The sequence below is a fragment of the Corvus brachyrhynchos genome, unplaced genomic scaffold (assembly GCF_000691975.1).
Source record: "Corvus brachyrhynchos isolate BGI_N302 unplaced genomic scaffold, ASM69197v1 scaffold56, whole genome shotgun sequence".
In the NCBI taxonomy this organism is placed as follows: domain Eukaryota; kingdom Metazoa; phylum Chordata; class Aves; order Passeriformes; family Corvidae; genus Corvus; species Corvus brachyrhynchos.
In genome coordinates, this window is record NW_008238664.1 from 2,005,796 (window position 1) to 2,024,745 (window position 18,950).

Sequence of the window (18,950 nt, forward strand, 5' to 3'; positions counted from 1 at the left end):
TTTGCTGTGGAACCACCTTGTTTTCAGCCCAAAATCATCTGGGAATGCCGTCTGCAGCTGGGAGGTCCAGTCTCTTTTCCATGCACCAAAACCCTCACCACTTAACTTCTGAGCCTGTTTTATCTTTGCCATACCTTAAAGGAGGGCACAGATGATCTCCAGCACCTCATGCTATGGGGGTAACAAGCACCAAATGTTGCTGTAGCTCTTGTGTCAGAAATATGCCATGTGGTGTGAATGTGTTTAGCCTGGATTTCTCCCATGGATCTCAGTGTCAGTGAGCTCAGCCCTGTGTGTTTCCTTAAACTCAGTCAGAAACTACTGCAGAAACCCCAGCCTTGCTGTGTGTTGCTTTCTCCCTCTCTGCTATGGGCACGTTGCTGGTGCAGAATCTGTTGTTGCTGTTGCAGTGTGTTTATTGTGACTGAGTGTTGTGCATTAATCTTGCAGCATCCTGTGGTGATGGAACGTCATCCTTGTTCCCCTGAGTGGTGATACTCCAAGCATACCTTTTTTTGCATTCTTAGAATGTGAACTTTTTTGTCAGTCAAAACCCAAACTGAGCAGTAGAATGAACATCAACAAAACGTCTGTTGTCCTCCAGACTGGTTGAGAGAGAAAGTCTGAGATCAGATGCCAGTTTCAAACCTGTAGAAGCTTTGATCAAAACACTTTGTATTTTGCATTTCACTTTCCTTCCTCTGTTGAAAGAGGAAGAGCAGCAGCTATTGCTACATACCACTGCTTCTATATAAACAGCATATTTGTTGTATAGTGCTGTTAAATATTAAGCAGTGTTATATATTTTATAAAGGTCTGATAAAGCACTTTGAAGAAGAAATTTAAATGATAGTGATGTGCTGTTTATATTTTTCTTTTGATTTACTGGGGTTTTTTACATATGAAGTAGGAAACATTTGATGTATGCTTGACTTTTTCACTTTTGTTCTCTATTTTGTTTTTCCTTCATAAGTAGCCCCTTGTTTTCTGACCTAGCATTTTTGCAGATTTAAAGTGGTGTTTTTCCAAACAGTCCTTTATCCGAGTTCACACCAAAAGCACTGTGGATTTGGACTCCACCCTCTGCCCCAGACGCTCCTCAGCATGAAAGAAAAGCAAATCTGTCTTTTAACAAGATGAAACCAAGTTGGATAAACATTAGATTTGAATTGCCTGGCTTTCTCTGGAGCTGTAAATTCTCATCTTGGCTAAATAACTCCTAGCGTTTCTTTCATTTGAAATGGATATCAGTTTGCAGTTTGGAGATCTTTTGAATAAGACCTTAAAAGAATGACATCTCGTCTGTTAGACACAGCCAGCAAGGAGTTGTGGTGTTTTGCCATGACTACCTAGCAAGATTGCCTTCTCCCCTGTTGCATGGTGGTCTTACGTACGTGTGTCCCTGCTTGGACCTGGTGACCTCCAGAGGTTCCTCTCAACCTCAGCCAGCCTGGGATTCTGTGACTTGCACTTTCTGCTCCAAAAAGTCTTCCCTGTTACTGGGGCTATGCTGGTAAGATCCTTGAAGGTGTTAGGAGTGACATTATTTTCTCTTTGGTGTATTATCAATGATCATACATCCATTTGATTTAACTTCAAAGCTTACTGAAGTCACTGAAAGTTTTCAGGGATCAGAGGAACTGGATAACCTTGCCATGCAGAGAGAAAACTCATGGCGAGAATGTACTGTGCATTGCTTAAACAGGGAAACAAAATCAAGTGAAAGCTGTGCTTTTTTCCCCCAGTTTTTACTGAAATGTATAACTTGTCTCATAAAAGATAGACCAAGGGCAATCTCCATTAGCTTGCATTATCATTTCCCATTCAGCATTTCCCTTGCACATGCAGGTCAAAGGAGAATGGATGCGTGCATGACCTAAATCCTCCAAAAACAGGGCACAGTATTATTTCCTCAGGAGGTCTGTCCTCTGCTTGTCCTCTGAGGGAGTTCATTTCTCACCCCTGCAGGATCGACGACTGTTTCTGTGCCTCTCGGAAGCTGGATGCGGTTGCCACCGAGGCCAAGTTCAAGCAAGACCTGGGTTTTCGGATGCTCAACTGCGGCCGAACGGATCTGGTTAAGCAAGCCATATCCTTGCTGGGGCCGGATGGGATCAACAGCATGAGCGAGCAGGTAACGGGACAGACACTGAAAGAAGCAGCTGTGAAATGGGAGAGTTTTGTCTGCTTGTCACAGGAAATGAGCCCCAGCTTTCAGCTTACCTAGACAGGACTGTAATGCTTTCCCTGCATTACTTTGCATTGTGTTAAAGCACTGCCAGGTGAATGTCTGTGTTAAGTGAGGTCATTTTGAGTTGTATTGATTTGTCAGTACTGAGGTCACTCAGTAGGAGGGTGACTGCAGCCCCTGAAATCTTCTTAACAGTGAACTGAGTCGAGTGAAGGCAGAGGAAGATCCCAAGAGAGCTTAGTGTTGAGCTGAATACTTAAAACTGCTTCAGTGCCATGCACAGTGGTGTGAGACAGGGCTTTGTGAGGTGAGCAGCCTTCCACTGCGTACAGCTCTGGGATGTGTCACCACTTCATGTGCACTGCCCAGCCCATCAGTAAATGGGTAATTGCTGGCTCTCTTTAATTGATTTCAGTCCAGTTCGAACTGGCCTTGCAGATGTGAAAGTATCTCTGCAGTTACCCCTCCTCTGGTGGTTGTGCCTGGGGATAAAGCTGCCCTCTGCAGCTACCTACTGGCAGCTGTCTGCTGGACTGTGATGCTCACCAAGGTGGTTCCCTCTTCCCAGAGGAAAATGATGGCTATGGATACTAACCTTTCCTTTTGCAATAGAGTCCCCTGACTTTTCTGGTGCCCCTGATGAAAGTTTGTCACTGCATATTCCCAGAGCTGTGGCATCACTTTTGACAGGAGCCAGGTGGCTGCCACCTCTGAGGTAGTCATGTGGGATAGGAGCTGGACTGTTCATGGGTTTAGGTGTTCTGAGATGAAAGTTGTTCCAGGAATGTGAGTTATGTTGCTGTTCAGTAGCTTCAGTCCGAGTCAATACTGTGGATTCATCTGAGAAAAGCTTTAGAAGAGGGCAATACTTCCTGCAGAAAAAATAGTATCAGACTGCTCATTCCAAGGTTCGTGCATTATACTTTTTAAAATTATTGTTATTTTAAGTTAGTCTGAACCTGGAAACTTCACAGCGTATTTCCTCTGTCCTCCAGGCTGAAAACTGGGAACACTCTGGCTTGATTCATCGAAGTACCTAATCATATGCTTAACTCTGAACACATGCTTTTACATCCTATTTGAGTGAAAGTTAAGCCTGTGCTTAAGTGCTTCGCTGGATCAAATGTCCCACGTCTTGCAGGATCCCACATCTTGCAGGACGGAGCCCTAAGTCATACAAGGCTGAAAGAAAGACCGTAATTTTGTGTTTTGCCAAAAACCAAATGCCCTTTGTGTTGATTGTACACATTGTTACTGTGTTCCTGTGTGTGCTTCGAACACTAATGACGGGATCGTTAAAAATCCATTCCTCCCACGTGCAGAGAGAGGGGTGAGTGGTGCTGCAGCACAAGGCTGAGCTGTGGGGCAAGCCTGGGGGGACTGGCAGAGGCAAAAGCAACAGGGGCAGCAGTGCAAGAGAAGGGGAGGTTAAAATCCTCATTAACTCTTTAAAACCCTGACGCTGCAGCATGACATTCTGGGCCCCTTTTAGTCAGTGTTAAATCCTCCTTCAGCTGCAGCAGGGTCAGAACATCTTGTGTGGTTCCCAGGCAGAGCCTTTGCTCCGGATGTTGCTGCAGGATTCCTCACTGTGGCTGCCCACGTGCTGTGTCTTGCAGCAGGAGCCCCGCACCAGGTTTTCTGTTCTACAGATCTGAGTAGACCCCTTGTGCTAAATGAACAGTTGACTTAATTATCCAATGATGCCACTTACAGAAACTGAAAAATCAGTTGAAGGAACATGTATTTAATTTTAGGCTGCTGCCCTGTCCTCACGTTCCAAGGCCCAAGCACAATTTTTTTGTAATTCACATGGTCCTGTTTGTTCCCATAGTGTTTGTTGACTGCCAAAGGAAATGTTTTGCCACTGGCTGTGGCTGAAGTCCTTTCAAATTCTCTTTGCAAATAGCTTCAAGTCACCCAAGAACTCTCCTTGTGTAGGGTGAACTTGTTTTGTCTTAGTAATGTCATGAGGCCCCAAGTGCCTATTCCACAAGTACGCTGCAGATTGGATCCTGTGAAATGCTCAGTGTGTTTCAGGGAGGATCTAAGGACCTTGCAGGGACAAACCTTAATTTATATTGTCTCTACGGGAGCTGCTCTTCCATAGATAATCACCCCCTACCTTTAGCCCTGCATAAAACCAGGAAAACTGGGGTAGTTCAGCCAAAAACAGTGGTGCTGGGCTCTTGCTAGGAAGAGCAGTGTCACAGCTCCATGTCTGGCCAGGACAGGTACCTCCAGTTTCTGTGAAAATAACTTCCCTTCGTAGCAGCACTCAGGTTAAACAGCAAATGGACTGTGGTCTGACAGCAGATTTACTGGGGGACCTCGAGGTAGGCTGTAAACATGCATCAGAGGTAGCTGCATGCTTCAGGAGATCTGCTGCAGAGCAACTGGTGGCTGTTGGTCAACACCCCCTACTGTATTTAATAAGTAGCTTTTGCTGTTAGAATTTACAGTAGATTTAATAATTTTGTTCATGGTTTCATCTGGGCTCATTACCACAGCCACAGCAGTACTTCCCTCAAGGGAAATGGTGATCAGGCCTAGCAGGTATTTCAGATTAATACAAATTGCATTGTGGTAATTCTATAGGGAAGGGTCACTTAATCTACTTTTTCTCCAAGCAGGGCCACATTTTCCTAGAACCAGCAACTTGCAACAAAGCTTTCTGTCATTTCATTTAAAATTAGGTCCGTGTTTGCTAGGGAGTGCCCCTTACAGTATCCTTGAAAAAGCTGTGCTGAAATCTGACTGGTCTTAAAAGGAGCTTGAGATGTTTTAAAGGCTCTTTCAGTAATTGAAAAGTTAGATTTTAAGACACTCTGATTATAGAAAACGGAATAAAATTCTTATCTTTTTAAAATACTAGTGGAAATAATGGTTGCTTTGGTGAAAACATGTCTCTGCTGGGGCCCCAAAGACAAAGGTGCTCAGTTTAGTATATGATGGAGGTGAGGCTGGCAAGCCTAGTTTCACTCACCATGCTGAAAACAGCATGAAAAATACAAGCAGTAAGCACAAGTGACAACAAAAATAGAGATTTTTACAAAAATGGTTGACTTTTGCTACTCTGAGGGGCATGTTTGTAACAGAGGTAATGGCTTTCGTTAAATACATGCTGTTAGTCTTGATGATATATACTTAAATAATTGTTTTTAAAAATCAAAGAGAGTTCTGTGTTAAATTTGTCAATTCCTTTGTTTTTTAACCCCAAAAAATGACTAGGGCATGACTCCACTGATGTATGCTTGTGTCAGGGGTGATGAGGCTATGGTGCAGATGCTGCTAGATGCTGGAGCAGATCTGAATGCTGAGGTGAGGACTTTTTGTTGGTTGTATCTTTTTTCTGTTGTTTGTTTACATCTTAAACTACCCCCTGAAACTGTAGCAGAGTGAAAATCACAAGAATTAAAAAGAAAGCATATCTGTCTTATCCTGGATGGGACCACTTGAAATGAACAGTGAAATCAAAGGGTATTAGGTTAACACTGGGATTCACTGCACAGAAGGGTTGGAGTCATCAGACTTAACCCACAGGTGACAGTGATTTAGTTGTGTTTGCACACTGCAAATGAATACAGGCATTAACACCAGCCCTGAGCACAGCTCTAATGATACTAGAAGGACTCACTGACTTTAAATGAAGAAAGTAAAAGAAACACCCATCTGGTAACCTGCCAAAGCTCAGCATTTCTATGCATGTGGATGTTCCAAGTAAGCATCCCCAGCACACAAGTGGCATATAGGTTCCATTGTTTTGTTTTACAAAGTGCCTTGGGCTAAAAACTGTTGGATGAGGAGCTTGAAACTTCCAGAATATAAATGTCTCATTGATGAATGCACATCACAAACTCGGACAATCTGTCCACCAAACAGATTGTGGTCCAACTCAGTGCAATGCAGGTATGTACTTTTTTAAAGAGCCGTTGGAAAACCCGCGGAAGAGTTATTTGTTAATGGTTCCAGTTTCAATTTGTTGAGGTCATGAGTAAATTAAGCTGTCTGCTTCACTTATCTGTGTTCCATCTGTTCTGTTTGGACTTGAGCAAGCTGATAAATTGGAGTCACTGCTTCAGACAGACGTTTTGCACTTTTAAAAAGTCTAATTTAAAAAGTAGAAATGGATGTCACCCGTTGGAGACTGATAGTGTTACTACTATGTCGTGAAATCAGCTGGTGATTTCAGTTCCCCACAGTCAAGCACACCACCCCCAAAGCTAGCAGTAACTGAACACTCGAATTCCTAGTCAGACCAAAGACTGGATGGGCAGGGAGGCTGATCCCTGCCTTGTGGCTCAGATGTGAAGAGGCATTATTTGGTTCCTAGGACGAGTTTTCATTAGGAGCAGTCCTCCCAATTGCTCCAGTAGTCTTCCAGGCTTGAATCAAATGCAAATTTAAACAGTTTTGTCTTCCTGAAACTGCTGACATCTGAGAGAACAGCTCCAGTGAGGAATGTGAACCTCCCCAATTCATTGCTGTAGAGTGTTTGCTCTAAAATCAAATGAAAACACTTTTGGACAAGAACTGTGAATAATTATGGTGTGCAATTATATGATGATTTGTGCACACCACAACCAACTGTGCAAATTGGGCAATTATGGCAAAAAAAAAAGGCAAATCAGCCATGAACAAAAATAAATACTCTGTCAGGTGCCTGCATAATTTTCTCCCTTTCACTTTGCAAATATGTTTCCAAAAGTAGCTTCAAATGCTGGGCACCTTCCTTTTTGATTGCCCATCCTTAGTGAAAATGGACTCCTTTCCAGATGTGTTGAGAAGCTGCAGTTTGCTCTGTACTCAGTGGGACCTGTAGCTGCTCAGCCACTCTCATCCTTAAGAGCCTGTCCAGCCACAGGTCTTTTGCAAGCACCGTGTTGGAGAGAACTCTGACTTTAAAAAAAAAAACCAAAAAGGAGCAAAGGAGTTTAAATGACTTCATTTTCTTTGCCACTTTCCATGGACTGCCCCAAACAGTGGTGGGAGCCATGCTTGAGAAGGAGCTGGATGCATTCACTGAGCTGTGGTCCTGCCCATCCTTACCCTCTGCTGCTCTTGCTCCACATCCCAAACCCCAAGGCTTGAGCTGCTCAATCCTCTTCCTTCTGACCAAACTCAGCCCCTAAAGAGCCCTGTGTCCTTGTTCACAGGCCAGCACACTCCCTGTGGTGCCCTTTGAGCTCTCCCTTTGGCAGATCTGGGTGGTAACAGCCAGGTGCTGGTGCAGATCTGGCAAGCTATGGGATCTGCATGGGCTCTTCAGATTTTGCCCTCATTCCTGTCCTTGGGACTGCGGGCCTGCTTCTAGCAAAACGCTGCATGTGGCGCTTGGAAATGTGAGCTGCTGATGGAACCAAATATTTAATGACTGACCCTGCTCCTCTGTATAAATGGAAGTACTTCACACAAGGGAGTGAAAGCAGAGCTGGCTGGTGAGACAAAGAGATGGTGCATCTTTTACTCTGATTTTAGTCTTCCTCTGAAGATCAATAACAAGATTTGAGTTTTGGTGTCACACTCTGAGTGTGCAGTCTCGGATTGCAAATGTTCATTAGATTTTACCAGCTCTGTGAACCTCATCAGTATGAATACCCCCATCTTTAAGACAGGGAAACTGAAGCAAGGAATGGTTATTCATCTTCCCCAATGTCTACATTAGTGGCACCAGGCACTAAGGCATAGAAAATGGAAGGAGCAATCTGAAGAACAGCATTTTGTTTTCTAAGGATATAGTTTGCATCTCTTTTAACTGTCACCACCCATCATTTCTAGCTTAACTCAGACTGGACAAGGCAGTAAAAAGGAGTTTTCTTGAAACATTTCTGAAGTGACACTCTGCCCCATCACTTCTCAGACATTTTTTTTTTCCCCCTCTGGTGTGAGAGGAGGAGCCTGGAAGAATGCCTGCAAACTCCAGGGTAGGGCTTGTGATGTGTCTTTCATGACAGCGGTGACAAAAGTCATACTGATTTAAGTGCAAAGAAATTTGGCTGGGCCTGGAGCAATCCCAAGACCTGGAGCTGTTGGTACATGGTCTGGTGAAGTCAGTGGGAGTGGTCCTTAGCTGTAAGTGTCCTGATCCATCCTTACTTCCCCAGTGTGTGCTGTTGTAACCAGCTGTGGATGTTTTGCCGTTGTGCAAAAGAATCTGGTGGCCAGTGGTTTAGATGGAGCTACAGTAGTTGGTAAAAGACTTCATTTGGTAAGAACTCAATTCAAGCTGTTAAATCAGCATGAACAGTTTTAATATTGAGGAAAATTTTGCAGGACAAAAATGAAGCCAATCATTTTATAAAGCACCTTTCCCTGGTTTTCTATTTCACTTACTCCCTCATATGCCTGGCTTTCAGGCAAGCTGAATTTTGTTACATATAGCTCTTTAAAAAAATAACTTTAATTTGTTTATAGGTTGTCAGTACTGCTCATAAATACCCATCCGTCCACCCTGAGACCCGCCATTGGACAGCTCTGACATTTGCTGTGTTGCATGGACATATTCCTGTAGTTCAGGTATTATTGTATTTCCCTACCTGCATCTCATCCTTTTTTTTTCCCTCCTCTTCCGTTCTAATTACATCCATCTCAAACCAGCATCCTCTTGTCATACTCATATTGGTTACTTCTGCTTCTTCAAGAGTGTACTGATATATGATAGACTTACAAAGTGAATATGGTGTTCAAACCTTAACCAATATGAGGCTTAAACAGGACAGTTTTAAAGCAAAGTTGCACCAAAGAAAGTCTGACAACTCCTTGTGCTCCTTCCTGACCACTTGTTTTATATGTTTGTTTATTCATTCATTGCACTTTCTTACACTATAATATTCTAGCAAACACAAAGCCACTGCCTTGGTGGGAGAGAGATGGACAGCAGCCCTCGTGCTGCTCCAGAGGGAGAGAATCCCTCGCTCTCCTTACCCCATCCAGGTGTCACATGGGATGTGCTGGTTCTGTGCTTTGGCATCTCAAAAGTTGAGAAGGTTTATTCTTCAAAACTGTTGTGTCTGTGACACACTCAAGCACCAAAACTTTGAAGGCCTTAAGACAGAAATGGCCAAGAGGGGGCTGGAACACAGGCTCCATCCTGCTCTCCTTGGCCACTTTTGTTTTCAGCATTGTTGCTACTAATGTGGAAGTGTCCCTGATGGAGACCACAGCTTTTTGACTCATTGCTGCAGTTGGTTCTTAAGAATTGCCTTTCTTTTGGCCATGTCTTCATGTAAAAGATGGAGACAATTGAAATCTGATCCATTTTTGGATGGTGCTGGGCTTCTAGAAGACCATGAAGGAAGGATGCTTGTTGGGCTAATTTTCTTCCATCTCCAGTGCATTACTTCCTAACACTGACCTTACCCCATTTCCCATTCAAAAAACGCTGGGTTACACTTTTTTGGCTCTGAAGTTGGACACTGGTGCTTCTGGTGTTTGTCAGCATAAAATGAGCAAAAAAAGGAATGAATTTGCCTCTGTGAAATAATGGGCAGAATTTGCATGTCACGTGTCTCCATTGTATCTGGTTTGCAGATAACAAAAAGCATTAGATTCTCATTTGTCACTGTTCATGAACCCTGAAGACTGTGATACCCCCAGTTGCTCTAAATGGTGAATTTTCTTTCTAGCTATTGCTGGATGCTGGAGCAAAAGTAGAAGGTTCCTTAGAGCATGGAGAGGAGAATTACTCTGAAACTCCTTTACAGCTGGCAGCAGCTGCTGGTAAGGACTTTCTTTCTCCTCCCGCTGTAACAATTCCTCAGCTGGGATCTGTGGTTCTGGTGAGCAAATACTGGATTTGAAAAGGAGTAAAAATGTGTGTCTTGCCTTACAGGAAATTTTGAACTGGTCAGTTTGCTGTTGGAGCGAGGAGCTGACCCCATGATAGGAACAATGTACAGGAACGGCATTTCCATGACTCCACAAGGTGACATGAACTCTTTCAGTCAGGCTGCTGCACATGGACACAGGTAGAGTGGGAACAAGTCTAGTGGCATCCTTCAAGTGCTGCTTTCTTGCCTGGGCATCCAGTTTGAGCAGATGGGTGAAATTTCTGCATGAACAATTGAACATGCCACCAACTGAGCAGAGATGTAAGGCTTTCTGCTAGCATGTGAATTAAACCAGTTGGTGGTACAAGCTGCTTTTTGATTTCTGATGGAAAAAAAAAAAGGAAGGGGGCTCCTTGTGGTGTGTTCAATGCAGTGGTTGTTGAATGGCAGCTGATGTGACAGCAGAAAGGAATGTCAAAGACACTCCTGAATTTCTTGACATATTTCTCAGGTTTGAGTGAATTGTGTTTGCACTGCTAAAGCCTTAATTTTTGTTGAATAGAGTTTCTGCATCTATGTTTACTGTAAAGTCCTGTGTGTCTTAATATTGTTTGTATGCTGCACATTTAAAAAAAAAAAAGAACTACTGAGATGAGCACCTGGCATGCATGACCTTGCAACGCTCAGGAGTTGACTGCAGTATAATGAATTAGTATCATGGTCTTCACGTTCCTACTTTTCTGATTGTAGCCATCCAGAGGAACATAGATACAGGTTAGAGACAGTACCTACCGTGTGTTTGCTTAGAGATGAGCTGCCAGTCTAACACCACGCTCACGGCACGTCAGGGCGGGTTCAACAGCTCTGCCCATCTGGAGCCCACGAGGGATCACTGGGACAGACAGGACACTTTGGGCATTGAAGTCTCACGTTCACCCAGTGTGAATGGGAGCCACAGGCCTGAGGAGAACCTGGGGCTCTCCTTGGCTTGGCTGCTGGCTGTCCATGTCACAGACTCTGACTCTGGTGTTCCTGCCTGTATAACACTGACACACACCTTCTTCCTTCCCTCTCTGCCCTAAATTTGTTTGGGACACACCATGCTGCGGTCTAAGCGGGTGCGGGGGGACACTGGAATACAAGGAGGGTGGGCTGGGAGCCAGTCTGGTTTCTCTTCTCACCGCTGCAAAACCAAGAGAAGTCCTATTGAGGTTGATGAGGTTATGCTGGTGCGAACCTGAGGGTACAAAGTCTCTGAGTTTGGGCTTTGTTGTTTGGTGGCCCAGCTGGATCAGTGGCTTTGTAGAGTAGTCCCAGCTGTGCTTGAACCTGCCCTGACTGGCCTTGTTGAATGTCTAGCTGCTCTAGCTTTTCCGGACTGCTTTGAGTGTGAATCGAGTGGTGGTGCTTTCAGTAGCTCCAGGCAGCTCCCTTCTCTGGTGGCTGCCATGGTGGGAGTCCCAAGAGCTTGTCCAGAGGCACCTTGGCCTTCCCTGATTGCTGAAGAAGTCTTGAGTCATGTTTAGCTCACAAATCTTTGTTCCCACGAGATGCTGCCACTCGTGTGACATCTGTGCAGTTCCTGTCACGACAGCAGTGACTTGCAGATGTGTCCCAGGCAGTGCAGGTGGGCTAGCAGGAGCTGTGCTTGCCTTGGGTCTGCTCTCAGCTGGTTCTGCCATTAGCTGGAGTAATTTCCTGGGCAGGTGTCCTAACTTGCCACATCACAGCAAGTATGCCTAGTGCAGTGAAAGCCTGGCCACTGACTCTTCTCTCCCTTTCCTCTCCTCTCCTGCCCTCTCTCCCTTGGTCTGTCATGCTGTGATTGACAGGAACGTTTTCCGCAAGCTGCTTGCTCAGCCGGAGAAGGAGAAGAGCGATATCCTGTCGCTGGAGGAGATCCTGGCTGAGGGGACGGACTTGCCCGACTCGGCAGCGGCTCCGCTCTGCGCCAGCCGCAACAGCAAGGCCAAGCTGAAGGCCCTGAAGGAGGCCATGTACCACAGCGCCGAGCACGGCTACGTGGATGTCACCATCGACATCCGCAGCATAGGTCAGTCCTGGGCTCCTTCCTCTTCTTCATCCAGGGAAGGGCCACTGTAAGAAACAGGTCCCTCTTGACGGGCTGTTGCTTAAACCAACCATGGTCACATCTTCCTCAACTCTTTTGGAATAGAAGGTGATGGGAGATCTGACAGGTTCCCAGCCCGTTCCAGCTCCACAGCAGACCCTGTTCAGAGGCCAGTGGCTTTTTTCTGCAGGACATAGTGGTTTCCACCAGGAGCTATCTGCACTGCTGCATGGCAGAGTGTAGGTAAGGCTCTGGGGCAGTGTTCAGCTGTCATGGGCCACCTCCAGCTGCTTCTCTTTTGCACTCTACTGTAAAGGAGTCCATCATTAAAACAACTTTATTTTCTGAGACTCCAAAGGCAGGAGCAGGGAACTGACTCCTTGGTATGCCAGCTCTGCCAATGAGGGATTTGAACATCGTGCCAGCCTGCTGGGAAGTTGCTTCTGCCTGTGGGGAGGGTGGTTGTGTGGTGCAGAGGGAAATCGATCTCGACTGTGTATTTACCATCCCCATTCGTCTGTTCACAGAGACAGAGAGACCCGAGTGTCTGGTGTGCCTCTGCCTGGGGCAGTGCTCCAGCCCTGGGGACATGGGGCGTGGGTCAGGGTGTGCAGTGGGCTGTGCAGGCAAAGATCTGGAGATGAACGAGAGGAGAGTGGCAGGGGTGCTCTCCAGACATTGAACATTTTCTGACAGGGAAGGAAAAACCTTCACTTGCCAAACACCAGGCTTGTATTTCCTTCCACTCCATTCTGTGAGAGCAGAAAGTAGGTCACATCCAGCCTGATGCCTGCAGAGGTACATTAGCTCCATGTGCTTTCTCACTCAGGGCATGGGAGCAGTTCCCTTTAACTTCCTGGAGAGTGGTTCTGCCACGACAATCTGCTTGAAAGGGCTGATCTGCTTAACTTGCCCAGTGCTCTTTAGGGAAAGTATTAATGATCAGGAGAGGACATGGGGTATCACTTAAAGTAAGTTTTAATCTGAAGACCACCAATTTGAATCCAGGTAGGTAGTGACCAAAATCAGGGGTTTTTACCATTTAATGGCTCTCCAGGGCCACATTTAAACAAATGAGCTAGTGTAAATCTAGTTTCCAAAAGGCTTTTGCAACGCAGAACCCCACAGCAATTACCACAAATTGGCAGTCTCAGCAGAGAAGCTGAAGGCAAGATGAGCAGAGAGACCACAGTCTTCTCTTAGCATTTGGAGGAAAGCCTCTGTGCATTAGCTCTGGGATGTACTGATAACCATCAGCCTTCTCAATTAGGGATAAATAGGAATTTGATTTCTTGAATTATTTGGCAGCTCTTGCTTAAAATCTTAACATAAGTAAAGGTAAAAAGCAGAGGGGCATGTCCTTGCCTGGAGCTGGGAATGAGCTGTGTCCTCTGTCTGCAGGGGTTCCCTGGACGCTGCACACGTGGCTGGAGTCTCTGCGCACGTCCTTCCAGCAGCACCGACGACCCCTCATCCAGTGCTTGCTCAAGGAGTTCAAGTCCATCCAGGAAGAAGAGTACACTGAGGAGCTTATCACTCAAGGATTGCCTCTGATGTTTGAGATACTGAAGGCCAGCAAGGTAGGATAAATTACGTGTTTTAAAGGAAATCAGCCTTATTTCCATCCTGTAAGACATGAAAGCTTGCGATATTATTTTTGAATAGCTCTCCCAAATGTTATTTAGACTGCCCAGAATTATTATTATCTGTATTATGTATCTCGGGTTCTTTCACTGTGGAAGCATGGGTTATAAACACACAGGCTAATCATTTCTACTGGAACAACCTAATAACAGGTGCTAACAATAAGCTGGAGAGACAACAGAAGCTGGTGCATAGTGGTGAAATTAAAGTCAAAAGAGTCACGGCAGCATGGCAGAAGTTGTTGATAACCAAACTAATCCAAAGAGTAACTTCACCCAGCTTGTTTTACAGGACCGTACAACGAAGCTAATATTCATGTTTACTTTGGATTTCTTTAGTCTGTCATGACTTTCTCTTCCCTTCATGTGGGATTTGGACTCCCAACCTTGTGAGGAGACCGGTTTCTGCAAGCACAGAACAGGATCATTTCTTAAAGTCTTCTGTGTGAGTGCTTGTACTTGCAGCTTCCCCCGATTTATTCTTTCAGCTGACGTTTTCTTAGCCAGGCAAATCAGACTAGCAGAACCTTTCCAAGGAGGTACCATTGCAAGGGCATGCAAGTATAACAGCAACAGGGATGATCATGGGGCTGGCAAGGAGAGGAAAATCTCTTACCCAGAGAAGAATTTAAAACTTGTTATAAAACTCTTCTCTACTGGTCCCCCTGACAGTCAGTCACTCCCAAGGAATGCCCAGTCAACTTTTACTGTTACCAGAAAATCACTGTAGTGATGAAAAGCATCAAAATTATTTGGTTGCTGTTCTTTTCCTTCATGCACCACAGTACATGTTGGTATGGTCTTCTAATTGTTAAACTGAATGTAAGTAACTTTTATCACCCAACTCTATGTGTAACAGCAAGGAGCAAATAATTTTTAGCACCTGGAGTAATAGTCTAAAAAAATGTGGAAAGGGTAGAGGTTTTGGTATAGGCACTCAATACTGAAAGGTTCCAGACTTGGTATAGCTAGTGATGGCCTACGTGGATTTATTTCTTGTGTCTTGCTACAAAATCAGGCTTGGACTAGAGTCCTTAGCAAATCCTGAATGTTTGTTCCAGCATTGTTCTGATTTTTTGCTCCCATGGGCTTTGCCTTTGCAATTAGTTTGTATTGGATGGATATTTATGGAGAATATTTTGAGATAGGTTTTAGGAAATTGTTCCAATTCCTAGGATTTGTAGATTCCTTGTTCTGTACTCACTTGGGTTAATGTATGTTCATCCAGAAACTACCAGCAAAGTGCTGTTTGGTTTGAAAGTTGATAGGAAACTAATCATACTGAAAACTTAACAGAGATTAAGTTTAGGCCTTGTAATCTAGGATGAGGGATGACTTCAACTGCTTTTCGCCTGGGTGGCTGAAACCAAGGCCAGCAATCATCATTAGAATAAGTCATTTACATAGGATTATACCTTTGATACATCTAGGTTTTCCACAGTCTATTGCAGGAGACCTGGAAAAAATAAGACTGCTACCTTCTGCTTTGGGTTTACTTCAAAACCTAAACTATGGAGGGGTAAAACAACTGAAGTATCACAAAAACCCCTCCATGACGAAGAAGAAATCTGTGCTGATCTTTATGCCCCTGGGCCTGGGGGAGCTGCCTGTCTTCATCTATATCCACAAACACACACTCACACAGTGTTTCATAGTCTTAGAAAAAATAATTAATCATTTTGGGACGTTCTAAGGGTTTACAAATTGTCTGCAAATGTTATGAATTATTGTGGCGGTCTTGTCCAAATGGCCTCTTACAAAGCTCTCCCAGACAGAAATGAGGAAAGAGACTATGCAACCCTTTGGAAGGAATCTACATAAATTCATTTGTAGGAGAATGAGCCAATAAAAGTTCTCCCTGGTCACTCCATAGAAGGCAGTTGAGAAAAGCCGAGATTTAAAGGATCTTCTGTTCCCCTTCTCTGGAATGGCTGAGAGCAGAGATTTCTATGTATACCATCAGAATGGAAATCTTCTTTAAGAGGTGCAGAAGGGCCGTAACTGTGGTTCACATCCCTCTCTCTTGACAGCAAACTGTAAAGCTCTGCATTTTGTAGAGCTGTGGAGAGAGGAGCTTGATTTGCCCACACGGACATCCTTTTCCCTGTGGGCTGGAAACTTAGAGAGAGAGATTATGACTCTTGCTAAACATCACAGTCTGGCCCAGTACATTTCCTTAATGAGTTTTTTAGGGCAAAAAGTATAAAATAAGCAACTAGGAAGCAAAGAGCCACTTAGCAGTTCTTGGCTGATGTAAAACAAGATGTCCCATTTGCTACGTATTGTGATGCTCGGTGTATTTTAATTGCGTGGCAACTTGCACCTAGTAGAAATGGCATTTTGCATTCCTATAAATAGTTCCAGCTCTCCCATAATCTCAGAACAATTTACTAATATTAATGAGTTGAGACATGGAAGAAGATCTTATCCTCCCTTCACCAACAGGGAAACTGAGGTAATTAAACAGGCAGATTTTCAGCGTCTCATAGAGTGACAGTCCCAGTCTCAGAAGCTGTGATAACCTGGATAAGTCAGACAGCAATTCATAGTTTTGAGTAATTTGGGCAGAGAAACTCCCCAAACATCACGTGGAAACATAAGGGCAGGTCTCAGGGTAGGAAGCAAGCTTTCTGTCCCCACCTTCTACTTTGCACTGTCGTACGAAATGTTCTTGCAGGTTCCCAGGCCATGCAAATAAAAAGGCCAAATGCTACAGATATGAAAAAATTAAAGAAAATGTAACCAGTACCTACAAGAACAGTGTCAGATATGAGGAATCCCTTTTGTCTTACAGATGGTTTATGAAACGCCTGTTTCTAGGGGATACAGATGTGAGGGTTTGTGTGGGAGCTCTGCCAGCACCGATGCTGGTGTCCTGTAGGGTGGCACTCCATTCCCATCTGTGTGCTGGGATGCTGACAGTAGAAATAAACACAGAAATGCGGTAACACAGAACAACAACAAAAATTGGAAAGTTAGGCAAAGCTGGCTGAGATGAAGTCCCTGGGTTTATGGCCTTTCTTCAAGCTGTGAAGTAAGTGGGGGAGAACAGTGTATAGGTTGCACATGGGTTGTTCAGTGCTGCACTAAAGCCCTGGAGGAAGTCTTCCAAAAGCACAGACAAAGGCTTGGTACCCGGCTCCTGGTGGCTTCCAGTGGGATGGAGCTCTTTCATTTCCTTTCATCCCTTTAAATGTCTGTATCAGCTGCACCATTGAGAATTGCACGGGGAGTGGGGCAGTAGTGGCATTTCCATGCTGGTGAGGCAGAGCTGTGAGAAGAGACAGAGAATCGCTCTGCAGTCTCTCCCTGCACGGCTCTTGCTGTCCTGCAGTGAGTTTGGGTCATTACCAAATTAAAGACCAGGGGCAAGCTACTCTGGAAAAAGCAACATCTGTGGCAAAGACGTGGAGAGCTCCAGTTTAAGGCACCTCTCCTAAGAGCAAGCAAAACTCAAACCAGGAAAACTCCGACACTAAAAATGTTGATGACACATGATGGTTTTGAGACACTGGATGGGTGGGAAAGGCGCTGCCATTTAGGGATGAATTGAATTTCTTTGGAAGATGAGCACACAAACCTAACCTGCTGGAAGTGGTTTGGACAGGGCTTTGTGAGGCAGAAGCCAGAGTCACTTCTGGGAGTGAGTAGCCCTGAGCTAAACTTTAGCTGCTGTGTAGAGCAGAGTCAAGTCCCTCAAGATTAAAGTGATGCTGGAGATCTTGTTATGGAAGAATGATAGGAAGATACAACTGAATTCCTGCCTGTTGGTATCTGTGTTGTGCTCTTCACGGCCTGGGAAGACTTGCCCAAACTCCTCACTGACATCTTTCCTTTGCCTCCAGCTGAGGTTTGATGTTTGCATTGCCTGACCTTGATTCTGAGCTGGATTGCCCACCTGTCCCGTGTCAGAAGATCATATTTGCCTGAGGAGTGGATATGCCTGAGGAGTGGCCCCCCCAAACAGAGGCTTTTAAAAGAGCTGTGTGGAGGCTGCACCTGGATATAGGGGCTTGTAGTGCCTGAGGTGAGGCTTGCAGGTCAGCTCTTCCGTGTTTGCAGAGATTCTCTTAAGGATAATATGCTGAATGTGCAGGGATGTTTCTTTGTCTTCTGTCTATGAAAATCCTGGAGCTGTTCAGTTTGATCTTGACATTTCCGCAACTTGAAAAGAGAGACTCAAACCCCCAACCTTGGAAGTTAAACACATCTGGCCTTTGGAGGAGGTTGGTTTTAGGTTTCTGCTCCAGGGCTTTGCATAAGACTGAATTGTCATTAAATCACCCAGCTCCATCTGTGTAGATGAGCCAGCACCATTGCCAGTTGTATGAGGTCATGAGCCAGTTTCATCCACTGCTTTCTCTGCCTACAGCCATTTACATCAGCTTGTCCTTGGCCTATTTTCTTGAGAAAATATACAGTCTTTAAATTCCAAATAATCTCTCTTACAGCTTTCTCCCTTTCCCCTGTAGGACAGGTAAGGAGCTCTCTGCCATTTCCTTGGATCCTGTGTGGCCATGCATTGCTGAAGTGTATGTGTGAGTCCACATGTGCATTGAGCACGTGTGCTGAAGCGTTGTCTGAAGCTCCTAGAGGTGCTTCACATCAGGAAAATTTGGCTTAGGACTATGAGTATTCCTGCTAGTTACTGTCTCAGACAGAATCAGCTTGAGAAGTCGTAGGAGCGATCCTTCACTGCCATACCTTCATTGCATTCTGCAGCTTTCTCTTCATGCTTCCCATCCATTTCTGTCAGTGATGACATGTTTCTTTTATTTAGTTTAAAATTTAGCCTATTAGTGAGGTGTTGGGCAGCCAGGCTTGTTGAAAGAGGCAGTAAACTACTTCGCAAAGATGTTTCCTCAGAATTTAAAATTCCTGCAGTTTTCCAGGTTTGACAAATGCACCTATAGGCAGCTGAAGAAATGTGCAGGAGTGCACAGGTTCTTTTGGAAGGCTGAGCTGTTTGAATAACAGCCATCAGTGTGGTGTTGACAGTTAATCAAGACAAAACAGCAATTCAGAACAATAACCAATTTTAAAATTCCAAAAGGATTCGGGCATGTGGGTATCTTGAGAAATCTAGCCTCTATGGCCTGAAAGCTAAAGTACTCTTTCAGCAGTAACTTCTCCATCTGGAAACGGAAATCTCTTAAAAGGAAAGTTTTGGGGTGTTTTTTTTAAATATATCTTTTCAGAAATAGCCTTTGTCATAGATGCACTAACTACTGAAAAAGTATTTTCATGTCTCCATCAAACAGAAAGCAGCAGGAAAG

At 44.6% G+C, this 18,950-nt stretch overlaps 1 protein-coding gene across 1 annotated transcript in view; it reads left to right on the plus strand.

Moving 5' to 3' along the window:
• BTBD11 (BTB domain containing 11) overlaps positions 1-18,950 on the plus strand; it is an 82,074-nt gene that overhangs the window by 34,961 nt on the left and 28,163 nt on the right. Inside the window, exons 4-10 of the mRNA XM_008636387.2 lie at positions 1,969-2,134; positions 5,423-5,512; positions 8,606-8,707; positions 9,817-9,910; positions 10,023-10,158; positions 11,793-12,013; positions 13,433-13,611. Coding sequence (XP_008634609.1) covers positions 1,969-2,134; positions 5,423-5,512; positions 8,606-8,707; positions 9,817-9,910; positions 10,023-10,158; positions 11,793-12,013; positions 13,433-13,611 — 988 coding nt within the window. The remainder of the gene's footprint in view (positions 1-1,968; positions 2,135-5,422; positions 5,513-8,605; positions 8,708-9,816; positions 9,911-10,022; positions 10,159-11,792; positions 12,014-13,432; positions 13,612-18,950) is intronic.